Below are 17359 nucleotides of genomic sequence, written 5' to 3'. Positions count from 1 at the left end.
TTTTGAACAATTTTGGTATGAAACCTGCTGCTTTTATATCAAAGATAAATGTTATTTGCAGGAATGCAAGTCGGGTTCACACTTGCATGGACGGAAGTTGTTCTTGTAGAGAATATTGCTTCACAACAATGTAGTTCTCTCTGGATTGTAATCTTGAGGTCTGAACAGATAACATTTGCCAACTCTCCAGAAGGCTCAATTCTGTGACAATCACATACCACCCTGCCATGGTCCATGACCATCAAGTTCTCTTAATCAAAAAACCCTGGCCCAGTTCATCTTTTATGCACTAAGCATTGTCTCAGAAGACTGCACTTTCCCCCTGTCTTGTGGAATCCATAGAGTCTGGCGTGCTCAGCATTGTGTGTAGGCACAGTGAAAGCTGTTGATCAGTGCTACTCTCTTCAATACAGGCAGGAGGACACCCATACGTATTGTGAACAATCTTGGTATGAAACCATTGTCAAATGGCTGCTGCTCTAGAACATTGAGATATTACTTGCAGGGATGCAAATCACATTCACAATGACAGAAGATGTTCGTGTAGAGACTATTGTTCAGAACACTGCATTCTTCTCTGGGGTCTGGCAATGCTTTGTGCATAAGAGATGCATTGGGCAGGGTTTTTTGATAAGGGAACTTGATGGTCTTTTAACCGTTGCAGAATAGTAAGTGATTATGATGCAACTGTGAGCCAAGTTAATTCTTGATATTTTGGCAGATGTTTTCTTTTCAGACCTCAAGATTACGATTCTGCATGTTATGGACTCTGGAGAGGATGTTGGCCAACCTCATGATGCATCTTACCCTTCCGAAATTTTTGAAATGAATACTTGGTGTTTTTTCCCACTATAGCAGGCTACATGGCTTCAGAGGACCTCACTCCCTGTGTCTTATGGAAGCCATAGAGTCGGAACAACACATCTTTCTGATGCTCAGCATATACAGAGGTTAGGGAACAATTCTGGAACATCACATTTTGCCATGCTACCATTGCTAGTTTGCTGGCCTATACTGCATGCACAATTGCCATGGGAGCATATATAATGGAGGCCTTAACAGCATGCCATCACATGATGTGGTCCACATAAGGCCTCAGACTTCATTATCTTTCAATCATTCTTGATTGGTTCCCATCTCTGCGATAGTCATCATCATCATTCTTCTCTCCTTGTCCACCTTTCTTTCATTCTGGTCTTGTTATAAACAAACCCCTTATATGTAAACTTTCTATTAAAAGGGCTTGCTTCTTGGTATGGCATCCGTAGCAAAGGAGCCAACGTACGGGTGGTTGTTCCATCAAGCACATCTCTACCAACATTTTTTGCACGATACATGGACTGAGCTACTTAAAAGAATATCTCGATGATAAGGCTTGCACCACGCCGTGTCATGAAAGGGCCCCTGGTCCAACTCTGAATGAGTATCCATGTTTGCATCTTCTCATCTGTACGTCCTACCTATCCGCATGTATCTATTCTAATAACTCTAGACCTGCTAATTGATCAAATCCCACATTCCTTTATTTGACGATTTTTTTGTTGTGTAAAAATGAGTTGTATGTGAGTTTTTTATAATGCAGAGAGACCACCGATTGCATATAATATGTTTGGGCTTGTTGTTGAGTAACTGACACTTCCCCTAGTTGCCTACATCGATCTATGTTAGATCTTTTGTCATAGGCTGACAATTTGAGAGTATTGTTCGTGGTTGTTAGTGTGGCATACTGTCGTGTAGAGTTTTGTAACAGTTCCTAGGTGTACTTTCCTCGTGTAAGCTTACACAGTCCCGTTTTCATGTTTCCGTATCTCTATTCCTACTTTCCATTATGGAGTTGTCCCGTGATGGAAATTTTCATATGACATGCAAGAGTAAAAGAACTTAGTAAGAGTTTCATGCATTAATGTATTTATTTTTCAGAATTTATCCAATGGGTTAAAAAAGAAATGAGAATGATGCTATATAAGTCTTCAAATTTCCAAATCGAGCATATCCATCAAGGCTTGATTGCTGATATCCATAGCATATCTTAATGTTTGGAATTCAAAAGGTATCATAAATGTCATAAGAATCCATATCATTAGAAGTTTTTAAACATCTCAGAGCAAGCTAAGCTTAATACACTTGATCACACCATAAAACATGGACCGCATGCATGCACATGCATATAACTAACATATATCAGGATTTGAGGTCTAGCATGTGTTTCTTAAAAGCAATTCAAGAGGATATATAGGTTGTTTGGTTAAGGATTTTGTTACATATGAGATACTGGAATCGTTATGCAAGGATTGCAGTAATATGAAAGTAGATGGAAAAGAATTTGGTTCTTTTTGTGCAAAGTACGAATAAGTTCCCTTGATCGAAAACAATTCACAAATGTATTAATTAGTTGAAAAGGAAGAGGGAAGGGTTGGTAAGGGGAAAAAAAAGGCTAGAGGGGCCAGAAAGGGGGGGGGGGGGGTGTAAAAGAGGCGAGTGAATAAAGAGGATGTCCTTTCTTTTATGAGTGAAGGGCCTCCCTCTCTCTTCTTTATGAGGGTAAGAATTAAACACACTACAATAATTTTTTGACAACATCTCATGTAGCTAAGTGGATAGTCCCTCTCAGCGGGGATAAAGAATGTCTTGAGTTCAAATTCCTCTTTGCACGAAATTTTAAAGTTATCCCTTTACCTTTGCTTAATTGGCTATCTCCACCACTTCGCGTAAGAAGTTCACTTGAATTTCTCCATTGAAAATAGTAATGGCCTTTTCAATTAGGTTTTGGCTTAAGTCAAGGGCATAATTTGTTGAAATGAAGGGCTTCTAGAATAGGTAGATGGGAAGTATAGATCAACAAACTAATGGGGAAACATGTCAGAGCCATGAGGGGTTAATATATGAACTTGTGGAGTGTAATGTATTCAACTTCATTTGTTTACATATTGTGCCATACCATACATTTCTAATTATCTTATAGTCCTTCTGTCCCTCCTCCACCTCCACTTCCACATCCACCTCCATCATCTCCTCCTCGTACTCCTCCACGTCCATCTCCATCTCCATCTCCATCTGCGTCTCACCTCCATCGCTTGTCCTCCACCCGTTCCTCCACACTTCCACCTCCACCTCCACCTCCACCTCCACCTCCACCTTTGCCTCTCCCCCACTATCACTACTTTCTCCTTTGCCTCTATTATCTCCACCATCATGACCATCTTCTCCACCTTCTCCATTGTCACTACTGCCACTCCCACCTTAACTTCAGTACCACCACTCCCACTATCACCAATGTGACCATTGAGGATGTCAATTGCATACAACGTACAAAAGAGTGGTGTAAAGGGATATGTCCCTAATGGCATAGAATGTGTGTAATGAGAACTTAGAGATTAGGGTTCTCCTAGGTAGGATTGCCAATGTTACATTCTAACCCTCATTATGTTCCATAAGAGGAGTGTATATTTTGTATAGAGATCCTGGCCTTATGGTGCCTGCCTCCTCCTACTCCTCTCCCACTCCTCTCACTTCTTTCAACATGGTAATAGAGCTAAAGGGTTAGTGTTATCCCCTACATTGCCGAGGATACTAAGTTTTCCAATCGTAGTTCCTTGTTGAGTGTTTCCAACTATAGTGCATCTTTACGTTCTTTCTTCTAGTACTTGTAGCTCTTGGATTGAAATCATGGAGCTCAAGCTATGTCAGTCTGAAATTTCAACGTTTGTCAATTTAGAAGAGCAGTTCAATTTGTCCGTTTTTGCTAATAGATAGCGTTATCCTCCTTCAGTTCAAGTATTGAATGGCATGCCACAGACCTTGGGCATTCACTAAAAAAATCCACACAGCTCAAGCTCTGTCAGTCTGAAGTTTCAACGTTTTTTAATGTGGAAGAGCAGTTCAATGTGTCCGTTTTTGTCAGTAGAGAGCGCTATCCTCCTTCAGTTCAAGTATTGAATGGCATGCTACACAAAACCACACAATATAGCCAGTGCCTGCGCTCAAAGGGTATTTATATACCCCCTATACCCCTTATGACTAAGTCTAGAAGAAAATTGAAGTCCCTTCTGATGCATGTGTATCGTACATACTCCTAAATGAACTCCCGGGCTTCATAGAGCAACCCCTCCTTTCACCTAGGGAGTACCTCGAGTCGGTGCACCATCAAGGTGTTTCCTCCATTCTCAGAGTTCAATGGGAGACATCACCTGCATTTCTTAACCACTCTGCACACCTCTAGTCCAGTACACTCTCCTTGTCACCTTTTGTGCCGTCCGACGTACCCGATATATCGGCACCAACCCGTTGCCCATAATTCATGCCACACATTCAAATCCAGCTACAGACCCTCTTCCAGTACCACAAGTATTCGCTTTGCTTGTGTCTTCTCTCCTTCGTAGTTCCTGAATGCATATGTAGTCTCAATCTAGAACTTTCAAAAGAGTCACTTGCTTGAAGTGGAGCAGATGTTCAGGGCCTTCATCTAGGCTGAAGGAGGAGACAGGAGGCCCTAAACTCTAGGGGGATCTTAGGGCCTTATGCCATGGAAGGGAAATACGTAAGAAATAGCTATTTGTGTTATGCTTTTGCAAATGCATTATAGCAAATAGAAGGGTAAAAGGTGGGAAATAGGGTGGGACCATGGGAAATAGCACTCCAACTGAAAGCAAGTTAGTTGTGTGAGGACTCCATAGGTCCTACCAAGTTTAAACTCAATGAACGGGAGACTGGCTATGTTGGAGAGCATCTCGAACCCTTGGCTCTCAAATTTGGAAGGTCAATCAATGGTACATAGGCAAGGTTTTCCTTCGTAAAGTTGCGACCAAGGTGGTCTAATGCCGGTTAGCCCAAGACAACACCACACTCCCGAAGATGATTTTTGAGGAGGGATCAAGGATGGTGGAAAGAAAGGAGGGTTTGGAAAGTGTACACAATTGGGAAATCCAACTTTCTAATGTAAAAGGTCATGAGTTAGTGGTTGCCGGTTAGAGGCCAGCTAGCGAAACGATTCCCCGTCAACCCGTGCTACCAACATTGTGGCAAATCGATAGAAGCAGTCAATGACTTGATGTTGAATTGTATGGTAAGTATATATGATACATGGCTGAAGGTGAAATTTACAAAGCCAAGCTCATGGCACGGTTCTGCCTTGGATCTCAATGGACGCTAATGCTCATGGCAATGCTTCTTGGCTTCGGTCTACCATGGCGGCAAGCGACCCTTACATGAGAACATGAGGTTCGAAACAAGATAGTGTTCTAGGAAAGATTTCGTGTGGGTCATAGGGAGTCGGCCATCTTGGCCGTAGCTAAAAGTAACTTGAGGGAGCTTGGCGTTCTAGAGTACCTGGAGGTGGGAACAAGGGTTGGTCCAAAAGGGTGCGCATGGTACCAATGCGTCAAACACTTGGTGGGAGTGGTAACCCCCCTAGTTGTAGTTGAGCGACAGAGGTCTCCGGACCAAAGTTGGCGGGGTAGAAGTAGATGCCGATGGAGAAGGTGTGACTGGACCAGTGGCCGCAATACTTGCTTGCGCTTTCAAGGAGGGGCCGAGCCCAGTGGCTGTCACGTGTACAATGGGCTCAATAAAATTGAGGTACCCAATGTACCATTGGCCATGAGTAAATCATTGTCTCCATGCTAAATCTTACTATTCTTTAAGGAAGAGATCCATGTGGAGCATTGTGGAGGCTTGGAGAGAGCAGGACGGAGGTTTGCGGGAGGTTCGGGAAGGGGAGGAGGAGGTTCAGGAATGGAGAGAAAGGAGAGCCGCATCGTGACATGTGGTGCAAGAGGGTAGAAACAGTGCAGAGCGGTAGAGGCAGACTATAGAGTCCACACAGCGAAACAATGGCGACTGTCGCGCGGACAGGATTAGAGAGGCAGACTACGCAATTTGAATCAATGGTCTGAAGAGGCTTGTGGATAGAAGCTCGGGCCCCGCAGTTGATCCAATAGTGCATAATTCGTTGGGACAGTAAATGCACTTGTAGAGTGCCAAGGTGCCAGCGCGATGATGAGACATGGCGGCACCACGCATAGAAGATGTAGCCACATGGCAGACACTGTGGCTTGAGAAGCAGTGCTTGCAACACGTGGCCATGCAGTGGTTGCTCAGTGCTCAGAGTGCGAAGGCACATGACGATGTGGTGTAGCACACAAGGATGGAGGGGAGGCGTAAATGCATGTGGGGTGGGACACGCAGTGCAGTAGGATGACATGGCACACAAACAGAAGCTGGAATGACATGGCAACACATGGTGTGGTGCAGACAGGAGTGAGAAACTGCAGAGTGACCCGCAACTAGAGGTTGACATGTGGCAAAGTTTGACATGCCCTAGCCATTCGCACCCAGATGACGTGGCCATGACATGAGAGTGAGAGAGAGAGAGAGAGAGGAAAAATATTAAATATTTTAATTCTTTATATACAAATACATATAAATCTACTATTATAGTACTATTATCACAGTACTAAAAGAGCAGGACCGTAGTACATATAGAGTACTATTACAGTATTAAAAAGTGCTATTATAATGTAAATAGAGTACTCTGTTATAGAACTACAAACATAGTACTATTACAGTACTAGGTAGTACTACTATTACTATGAATGTAGCACTTTGTTACAGGACTACCAACATAGTACAATACTATGTACTAAGGTAGTACTCCCTTATAGTACTAATATAGAGCACTCTATTATAGAGTACTATCATACAGTACTAAGATAGAGTACTCGTTTTGGGTTTCCTTAAAAGATCCCTCTCCACTTAAACATGTGATGAGCTACTCAGTTTTATTATAGTTCACAATTTCACTTTTTCATGGGATATTTAATGGCCTTCTTTGGATGTTCAAGTTACGTGGGTCATATTAAGATATTCAAGATCACTAATGCAAGATGACAACTAATGTGGACATGGCATGTTAAGAACCATCACCTATTCTAGGCTATGATGCGTAGCTGGAAGGTTGCTCTTCTGGGGGTGAAAAAGGGTTAAATCTTGCTTTACTTTATGTTTGTCCAATTATAAAAACGAAAAGGAATGTTGTTGACGACGGGATTGGGGGTTTGTTGGTGATGACGGCTAGGGGAGCTGGCGGCTGACGGTTGTTGGGGGTTGCTTGCTTCTGGCGGCTATTGGTTGTTGGTGGCGGCTCTGCTAGCCGGTTAGCTAGGTAGATAATATATATGTATGTATGTATGTATGTACGTACATACATACATACATAGATACATATGGTGCTTAGGGGCAAGATCGATGGAGCCCTTTGTTGAATACCAATGGAATACATCACATAACAAATAAACATTTCTTGAGCCAAAATTACTGTCGAGGAGGAAAGCTCAAGTGCAAGGCCTATCCACATAAGGATATACACAAGGCCTATCACATAAGGATCTACATCGGAAGATCAACACAATGAAAAGACCATGCATATCATTATTAACATGCAAAATCTTGTACCCACAGTATTTAATATCAATGTATTGCACTCAACAACATAGTAGGAACTCTAGAAGCATTCAACAGAAGACAACCACCATACAGAACTTTCCACAACTAAAGTCAAAGGAAAAAAGAGTGGTGCCTTTGAATGCACTTTAAATTTCAAAAATTTATATCTTTCTAATTGACGCATTGGGAATGGCGTGTTGTTAAAAGGAAAATTGTGGAATGTTAGTATTCTTTAGGGCTATACTTTGATTTTTTTGAAACCAAAACAAGTATAATGGCCAACAAATATGTCACTTCTTTTTCGATAAATGAGCATGAACTTCCAAAAGCTACATTTGGAGGTGCATTTGTCAAATTGCGATGCTATGGAAGGGAGAAATGGTTAGAGCACATGGTGTGCTTGCCTTCATTATTTCGCTTTTTCTAACTTTTATGGAGTATATCGATAGTTGATGTGGGTCGGGGGAGGCGGGGGGGCGGGAGGGAGAAGAGCACATGCATGCTAGAGAGAGAGAGAGAGAGAGAGAGAGAGAGAGAGAGAGAGAGAGAGAGAGCACTCATGCACAAGCAATATGAGAATACAATGGAGTGAATAGAGGCATGGGCATGGGATGAGTGTCCAAAATTAATTGGGAGAACACTTTTTTTCAAAATGTTAGTAGAGCGTTGTCGCCTAGAAGATAGCACTAACAAAAATGGAATAGTTTTGAACAATTATAGCTTTGTTTTCACTTTAGGGATTGTAGTCTGATGCAATAAGACCATTTGGGAAATAGGGAGAGTAATCCCTGAAATGGACAAATATAGGGAGTATGATCAAGAGAAAAAATGTCAGTTCATTGGGATAAATGGCTTTTCATCTACAAGGACGAGGATAGTCACCGTTGAAATTAGGTCTTTCAGAGCTTAGGGTTGCAATCAAAGATAACGTTATCCATATGCTAATCATACAAAGTCTTGGCTGAAGAGAGGTTTTGTGCATTGGATTGAGAAAAGGAAGACAAGTGATGGTGCTAGGACTCGTGGAGAACCGAGGGAACTCTTGTGATAAGAGTAGGTCTATGGAGTGCTATTAAACAGGATAGATGGATGGTGGAGTGGTTGCAAGGCAGTGAAAGGAAAGAGAATTCCATGGGAATTTTAGACGGACTCCGAAGATCTAATGTAATGTCAAAAACAAGACATGGAGATATCCATCCTAGAGGCAATGCCAATACTTCTATAGTCTTGTGCCTAGGGAGTATGGTAGAATTTTGACAGACACCAATGATTAGAGATTGAAGGAGAAATGGTCCATTTCATTCAAGGTACTAAGATAGCGTTGATGATTACAAGAAATTCCTAGTAAATCAAGAACTGGGAGTCAATACAGTACAGATCTTGGAAGTTGATTCAAAAGATAACAGAACTGAAGTTGATTTGCAAGTAATGTTAATCTACATTACAACTTACATAGATAATGTTGGTCACACATCAAAATTTAGGCTCGTGCACATCAAACTCGGTACCTGCTAGAAGGTCATAACTAGATAACAACGTCCTCCCCAAGAATATGCAAGAATACCCAAGCTGGCTAGGGACGACTCTGGATGATTTAATGAGAATCCCGGCAATGGAGCCACTGTAACCGGCCTTTGACTAACAAAGGGCAGTGTAACTGACACTATTATCTCACAACTCTGAAATACAACCAACATGAACCATTGCCATTGCCCACAAGCAATACTTAGAGCATAAAACTTGACAGCATAGCATCATTGAACCATTCAAAACAAGGGAGGCTAGAATGCCCCTACTCAAAAGCATACACAATGACACCTGTTGGCCCCAACACTTGGCGCCCCTTGCGGTATTTATTTAATTACTAGTTAGCTCAAATACAAGGGACTCCCTTCAAGAGCTCACCCGCAGGTGTAACCCAGTACAATACCAATCCGTGGCTGTGCCCGTGACCAAGTCCCAATGCTATTCTCTTGGTTCCCTTCAGTAGCCATGCACAACACAAGGAGAACAACCTGACAACATGCCAAGCAATGCATGCACATAGATCAAAGCCATTACTGAGCCCAAGGCTTGCCACTACACCCCCAAGAAGAGAGTATCACAACTAGTGTCCCAATCCTCTCCCGGGCCAATGGCAGGGCATCCAACCTTGCAGAAACTCAGCAAGAATGATAGTAGCATAGAGCAGAAGGAGAAGACAAGAATCCAGCCAACATACACAACCTGTTTCAGCTCGAAACAGCCCCAGAAGATGGTTGAACAATATACATCAAACTCTGGTAGGAGGGAGCTGCCCTTGACTGACTTCTAGCACCAACAAAGGTCAAAAGAAAGAGCGTCCAACAAGCTCTAGCAAATCCACCATGATTGCGTCCACCAGGAATAAAGATTCCAGCCCACAAACACCGCGGATCTCAGTGCACCTTGCACCAGACAGGAGCTAGGAGTGAGGCGTCCAAGATTATGGCCTCAGATGCAGGAAAGGAGGACTTTTGTTGCGAAGAAAGTCAAGAAAATCTCCAGAAAAGGCCTAGAATGAAGGCGCCCAGTTCCAAGAAGCATGCAAGTAGCAGGAAACACCAAGGGGAGGAGAACTGTCGCGGAGAAAGCTTCAAAATCCACTTCAGCCAGCAAGAGGGAAGCTGCAAAAATCCACCATCTTCAGAATGAGAGACCTCTAGTAGGGGAGAAGACTCAAAACAGCAAGGAAGGGAAGGGAAGGGCTCCAGGGCCTTCTAGGTGCTTCCAAAGGTGACACCCAAGTGCCACAAGGCAAGCAGAGTGGCCACACAAGCTCCACACAGACACATGGCAAATGGGGCATGGGAATTTAATGCCCCTAGAGGGGCCAGTTGGCAAACCATGAACCTAATGCTTGGAACCAATGACCCTAGTTTATAGAACCTCTAGGGGGTCAATTTTTAAAGGATGACCCTAGTGAACCAAACAATGACCTTAGAAATTGGAACCACTCTAATAGCACTAGGAGTTGCACTTATTGCACATGAAATCATAGGTACCCTTTGGGCATTAACTAAGGCCCCTAGCCTAGCATCCCTAGGCTAAATTCAGTGACAGTTTAGACACTTCACCATCACCATCACTTCCCTGTGACACTTCACCTTCCAGATCGGGTAATTTGTCCAATCCAGTTTCCCAGACTCTCCAAAGTTAGGGATGGTGAAAGAAAGAAATTTGGGGGAGAAGGAAGTGAGAGCAAGGGATGAATAGGCTTCTAAAACCGATATCTCTACTGCTAAACCACACAACAAAGTCGATCAAACTCATCTTCCGTAGACTAGAACTCTGTATGCACCTGACTGAACCTAAGTCACCCTCCTTCTCGCAAGGGCACTGTCCTCCAATCGTAGAAGTCGATTCCTAAGAGCTTCTGAATTAGGGTCGTCCTTCAGCAAGGTTCCTGCCTTCAGGCTTCCACCTCGAATGTCTGTAGACTTTCTGTCCAGAATGATCCTCTCCACCTTACTGCCTCTGTATCAGCCTAGGTGGGCAGCACCTTGAGCTAGGTCTGCAGCTTCCTCAGCCTGTCTTTGTCCTCCTGGTTGTAGGCCCAGAGATTGCTGATGTGCTGCTCCAAACTGCTCCTTGGTGGTTGGTCCAGAGAATGGTAAATGAGGGCCTAGAGGCCCTCCTTTTATAGGCCCTCAAGGGGCTGCAAAAACCGACCAGTCAGGCTGCCTATGGCCGACCCAAACAGGCTGACCAGGCCCTGACCTGGTCTGCTATAAATGCCCCTTTGGGGCTCTCTTTTCCAGGGCCTTTGGCCCACACTTCAAGGCAGGGGCACAGCCCCTATGCAGGATGCCTTGTGCCCTGCCTCCCCACTGCCCTGTGGGGCTATAAAACCACGGCATATTCCCTCTAAACCTTGAGGGGTCCAGCCCCCCATAGTCTAGCCATGTTCCAGGGCTGGTAGGCTGGCTGTGACCAGCCCTACCAGCCTCCAAACCGTTGACTCCTGGTTGCTGGCTGCCCTCTCCATGCTGCGCCATGCACAGTGCTTGCTGCAGGTCGTCTTCCTGCCCACAAGCTTCGCCACCTGGCTCGTATTCTCTCCTGGGATACCCTGCCATTACTGCACTATCTTCTTACCATGTTCCAGGCCTGATGCAGTCCATGTGCCTGCCCTCATACCTGTCCATTGCAAGGCGCCTTTGATCTCTAAGACTCCTGCCCTCATGGCAGCCATCTTGCGTCCCATGTGACCATCCATCAGATCCTAGGTCCACCTCCCCCATGCTCTCCTCATATGGGGGCTTGCAGATGGGATGGTGACCTTTCCAACAGGAATGCAGCCTTCATCTGAGCAGGCACTGTCAGCTAGCTGTCCAGCATCACGTAGATTCTGCCTCATATCATTCACTGGTGGTCAATCGAACTTTGAGGCATGTCATACTGAGCATCCTTGTATTCTAATGCATCTCTGCAAACAATGTGCTTCCCTTCTCACAGCAACCTTGTGAGAATCAACTTAGACCAGCAGAATCTTTTACAGCCCATATGGTGTCTCCTCCGCTTAATTCATTTGCTTGCCAGATTCTCACTGTGTCAACAATGCACATCATCTTTTTCATCACCAGACATTCCTGTAACACATAGTCCTGATCAGGCTAGGGAATGCCACTTATCCCGTTAGACAAAGGTCCTCATCACATACTTGCTTTAAAATACAGTCCTAATGAGGCATATATCTCTTGGCCTTCAATTTGTCAAAAAGATTTTTCAGCTTTGCACCTGTATCCCTGCTTTGGGGATGCCTCCTCTCCTCCATGAAAAAGATATGCACAGATTCCGCTTAGGTCAGTTCAGCAGTTCTGCTCTGGGTACTTCAAGGCATTGAGCTTTCTTTCTCATTATGTGGATTTTATCACAGTCCTCCTGCATGTGAGCGTCAGCATATATGTTTGCCATCACAACATACATTGCAGGCAGCGTTTCATCTATTCTCATTGCATTTTTAAAGGCATGCCTTCCAACCTCTACATTCTTCCACTTTTGACACGCACCCAGTATGGTCAACCATACAACTATATCAGGTTGGAAAGGCATTTTCTCCAACATCTCCACTGCCTCATCCACTTGACCTGCACGGCCAAGAAGATCAACCATGCAAGTATAGTGCTCAATCGTTGGGGAAATGCCATACTGTTTGCTCATAGCCTGAAAGTACTTCTTGCCCTTGTCCACTACACCCACATGACTGCATGCAGTGAGAACACTCAGAAATGTAACCCCGTTTGGCTGTATGCCTTCCTGCCTCATTCTCTCAAATAGACGAAACACGAGCTCGCTCTCTCCTTGGCGGGCATATCCTGCAATCAATGCACTCCATGGTACAATGTCCCTTGTAGGCAATACATCAAACAACTGTTGGGCATTAACCATGCTCCCACATTTAGCATACATATCAATAAGACTATTTGTAACCATTGCATCAGCATCAAAACCACCCCTGCTAATTTGAAAATGGAGTTCCTTTCCAGTTTTCAAGTTTGCTGTATTGCTACATGCTTTTAGGATAGCAACAAACGTAGCGCCAATTGGTGACAGACCTTGATCTTGCATTTGTACATAGAGTCTCAAAGCTTCCTCACTTTCCAATTGCTCAACATACCCCAAGATCATGGTGGTCCAGGTAACCACATTACGATGAGACAATTCATCAAAGACACGCCGTGCATCCTCCATGCTCCCACATTTTCCATACATATTCACCAAGCTGGTTCCCATAAATACATCCAGTTCAAAGCCATTCTTTACTCCCTGAGAGTGGATGGCTCTAACTTTCTCCAAGCATCCTGTTTGCATAAATTTCATGTCACCTTGCTTCCCTTCTTCGGATGTTGCCAGGCTACTGCAAGCCTTCAATGCTCCAACAAATGTTCGACCATTTGGTTGGACACCTTCCTGCTGTATCTGTGCATACAATTCCAAGGCCTGCACACTGTCTCCTTGATCTGCATATCCAAGGATCATGGTAGTCCATGTGACGACATCACGATGAGGAAATTTGTCAAAGACACGACGTGCATCATCCATACTCCCACATTTCGTGTACATATCCACCAAGGTGGTTCCCAAGAATACGTCTGACTCAAATCCACGCTGCACCACTTGGGAGTGGATATCTCTACCTTTTGCCAGGCATTCTGTTCTCCCAAATTTCCTGTTGGCTTGCACCAACTCTTCCAGAGTTGTCAGGCTACTGTAAGCCTTCAATGCAGCAACAAACGTCCAACCATTCGGTTGTACACCTTCCTCATGCATCCGTGCATACAGTTCCAAAGCCAGCACACTTCGCTCTTGCTCAGCATACCCCAAAATTAGGGAAGTCCATGTAACCACATTACGATGAGGCAATTCATCAAAGACACACTGTGCATCCTCCATGTCCCCATATTTCACATACATATCCACCAAGGTACTTCCAACAAATACATCTGATTCAGAGCCACTAAGTACAACATGGGAGTGTATTGCTCTACCTTTCTCTATGCATCTTGCTTTTGCAGATTGCCTCTCAGCTTGCATCCCTTCTTCCAATACTAACATGCTACCGCAAGCCTTCAATGCTCCAACGAAGGTTTGAGGATGTAATTGGACACCTTTCTGGCGGATCTGTGCATATAAAGCCAAAGCCAGCACACTTTCTTCTTGCTCAGCATACCCCAGGATCATAATAGTCCATGTAACAACATCACGATGAGGCAATGTGTTGAACACATGCCATGCATCCTCCAGCCTCCCCCATTTCGCATACATTTTCACCAAAGTGTTGCCCACGAACACATCTGGTTCAAAGCCATGTTTTATAACTTGGGAGTGGACAGCTCTACCTTTAAACAGGCATCCTATTAATGCAAATTTCCTATCAACTTGCTTCCCTTCTTCGTCCAGTGTTGTCAAGCTACTGCAAGCCTTCAATGCGCCAACAAAGGTTCGATCATTTGGTTGAACACCTTCCTGTTGCATCCGAGTGTAGAACTCCAAAGCTTGTGCACTATCTTCTTGCTCAGCATACCCCATGATCATGGCAGTCCATGTGATGACATTACGACAAGGCAATTTGTCAAAAACACGGCATGCATCCTCCATGCTCCCACATTTCGCATACATATTCACCAAGGTGTTCCCAACAAATATGTCCAACTCAAAGCCACTCTTTAATACTTGGAAGTGGATGGCTCGACCTTTAGCCAGGCATCCTGCTCTTGCAAAGATTCCATTAACTTTCCCTGCCAAGCTACTACAAGCCTTCAATGCACCAACAAAGCTTCGAGCACTCAGTTGGACACCTTCCTCGTACATCCGTGCATATAATTCCAAAGCAAGCACCCCATCTTCTTGCTCAGCATACCCCTGGATCAGGGTAGTCCATGTAACCACATCACGATGAGGGAGTTCATCAAACACATGCCGTGCATCTTCCATGCTCCCACATCTTGTGTACATATCCACCAAGGTGGTTCCAACAAAGATATCTAACTCAAAGCCAACCTTTACTACTTTGGAGTGGATAGCTCTACCCTTCTGCAGGCAACCTATTTTCACAAATTTCCCATAGAATTGCTTCCCCTCTTCTAGTGCTGCCAGGCTACTGCAGGCCTTCAATGTGCCAACAAAGGTTCGGTCACTCGCTTGGACACCTTGCCGTTGCATCAAGGCATACAACTCCAAAGCCTGTGCACTCTCCTCGTGCTTTGCATAACCTAGGATCATAATGTTCCATGACAGCACATTGCGCAGTGGCATGTTATCAAACAGACGGCGAGCATCCATCATGCTCCCACGCTTCACATAAGTATGCATCAAATTGTTTGTCTTATATATTGTAAGCTCATTAAAACTTTCGTCCGTGGAGGGATGAATTTCCTTAACCTGTCTTTTTTGGATTCCATTTCCAACTCTGCTATCACCCAAGGAATAACTCCAGGGGGGAAGTCTACGCTGTGGGCCCATGACCAAAAAAAAATGTAGGCAGAGATCTATCTTACAGAAGAGAAGATGAAGTAGCCACGCGATCTATACGAGGACAGCAATCGATCCGCCGGACTTTGGGGCTGCCGTGGTGGATTTTCCAATAAAGCCCTGCTGGGGGAGAGGGATAGAGGTCTTCTGACCCATGGTGATATTGCTCGATGTGCGTGCGATTCCGATTTGTGATCACACGTCGACTTTGAAACTGAGTAAAGGGGAATATCTGTATGCTCAATTGTGGGTAGAGCTGTTCAAGCATTGGATGATGCTGGGTGGCATGTGGGCAGTGCCCACAACCAAGAGAGCTTTCCCAGGAGATGCAAGGCGATATCTGTGGTCATTGGAGGACAGGGCTGGCAATCTTGTTCTTGCTCAAAGTTTGCTGCGTCCTTGTGTTGGCTCTGAGACAATATGGCAGAAATGTGTTGCCTACCATTGGCGAATGCTTTGGCTCATTCTTCAGATCCCCGCAATGTCCACACAGCAACGCCATAAAATTGCTCCGAAAGTCTTTGCCACGTAACAGTGCCTGTGTTTGATTGATTGTTGGGGTTCTACGTTATATATAGAGAAGCTCTATAACGATGAGAGGACCCCTCCCTTCAAGGAGTAGAAAAAGGGGGTTGAACCCCCTTTCCCTTCCATCAGAGGTGTGGGGAGTGCGCCACTTGTATGATTTTGACTGCGCGCAGCTTTTCTGCGCAGTCAAAATTATCATTTTGCAAGATCTTTAATCTAACGGGGCTGAGATCGCGTTACGTGCAGCCCCAGCCTTTGACAACTCCTAATTGTTTTCACACCTAGGCGCCCGTCCCACCAATGAGAATATGTGCCGACTGCCCCTGCTTTCACACGTGGCACTGATGGGCGGTACAGACCCGACCGGGAGGGGCCGAGATTAGGAATACCAACCACTAGACTAGTTATACTTGGTAAAGTGGCACATGTTTGAAAACCTTGATCGACAGCTTTTCAAATGAAAAAAAAAACTGATGGGCAAACACCCATTTTGTCAGCATTTGCATCCGGACACGAAATTCAGGGGCTTCATCCATCCCGAACGTTAATGAAAGCCCCTTAGAGTGGTTTGCTCCCAGATCTGCTTCCAGATCATCTCATCCAACCACCAACTAGGAACCAAACCTCTGAGGCGAGTCAACATTTGCCATGTCATCACAATGCCATGTCAGTGCTACCATCGCATTTTGCCATTCCATCATGACACCTGGTAATGCTATGTTAGTATATCTAATCAGCCTGACACATCATCAAATGCCAAGTCATCATGTGGCATCATTAGTGCCACATCATTCATCATGTGCCATCAATGCATACATTGCCACACACGCACATTTTTGAAAGGAACATTTGGACACATAGTGCCTCATCATCATGCATGCCATCTCATCATTTTAACCACTCCTTGGACAAAGCTCAACAAAAGCAAAAATGCTTAATAGATCATGCTCTACATGCTAAGCATATCAAATCTGAAATTTGACTTTTGTGGAGTTCACAATTGCTCAACCAACATCATTGAAACCACCTTTTTATCCATTGTAGCCATATGAACGAAGATCGAATCTTTTGCTGCATTTTATGCATCGACATGTAGTCTAACTGTAGAGTGGTATAGCCTTAGAGGAGATCCAGCTTGGCACCACTCCATGTGAGCCATTGCTTGAATTAGCCTTTGGTTTTATCATCGGTATACACACTCATACATATAACATACCACCTCAATACCTTTGCATTGGGTAGTTCCTAACATCAATTGGTAGAGTGGTCTTGCTATTGGATTTAGGATAGTTGCACACATCTTGTACACACATGCCACCCATCTAAATTTAGATGTATTGACTCTTTTTTTTTGCATTGGTTCCTACACATATAGACTAGCCTTGTACGGCCTCTTGGC

At 44.4% G+C, this 17359-nt stretch overlaps 1 protein-coding gene across 1 annotated transcript in view; it reads right to left on the bottom strand.

Annotated features, from left to right (window-relative positions):
* The window catches only part of LOC147888480 (pentatricopeptide repeat-containing protein At2g33680-like), a 30740-nt gene extending 14756 nt beyond the window's left edge, over positions 1 to 15984 (bottom strand). The window contains exon 1 of the mRNA XM_087392451.1: positions 12549 to 15984. Within this exon, the coding sequence (XP_087248577.1) occupies positions 12549 to 15423 (2875 nt within the window). The 5' untranslated portion in view covers positions 15424 to 15984. The remainder of the gene's footprint in view (positions 1 to 12548) is intronic.
* Positions 15985 to 17359: the final 1375 nt, after the last annotated feature.

The sequence above is a fragment of the Dipteris shenzhenensis genome, chromosome 21, assembly GCF_047967505.1.
Source record: "Dipteris shenzhenensis isolate YYH24624 ecotype China chromosome 21, Dip_SZ_1.0, whole genome shotgun sequence".
Classification (NCBI taxonomy): Eukaryota; Viridiplantae; Streptophyta; class Polypodiopsida; order Gleicheniales; family Dipteridaceae; genus Dipteris; species Dipteris shenzhenensis.
The sequence above is the reverse complement of the archived record's forward strand: the minus strand, read 5'-3'. Positions and strand labels throughout refer to the sequence as shown.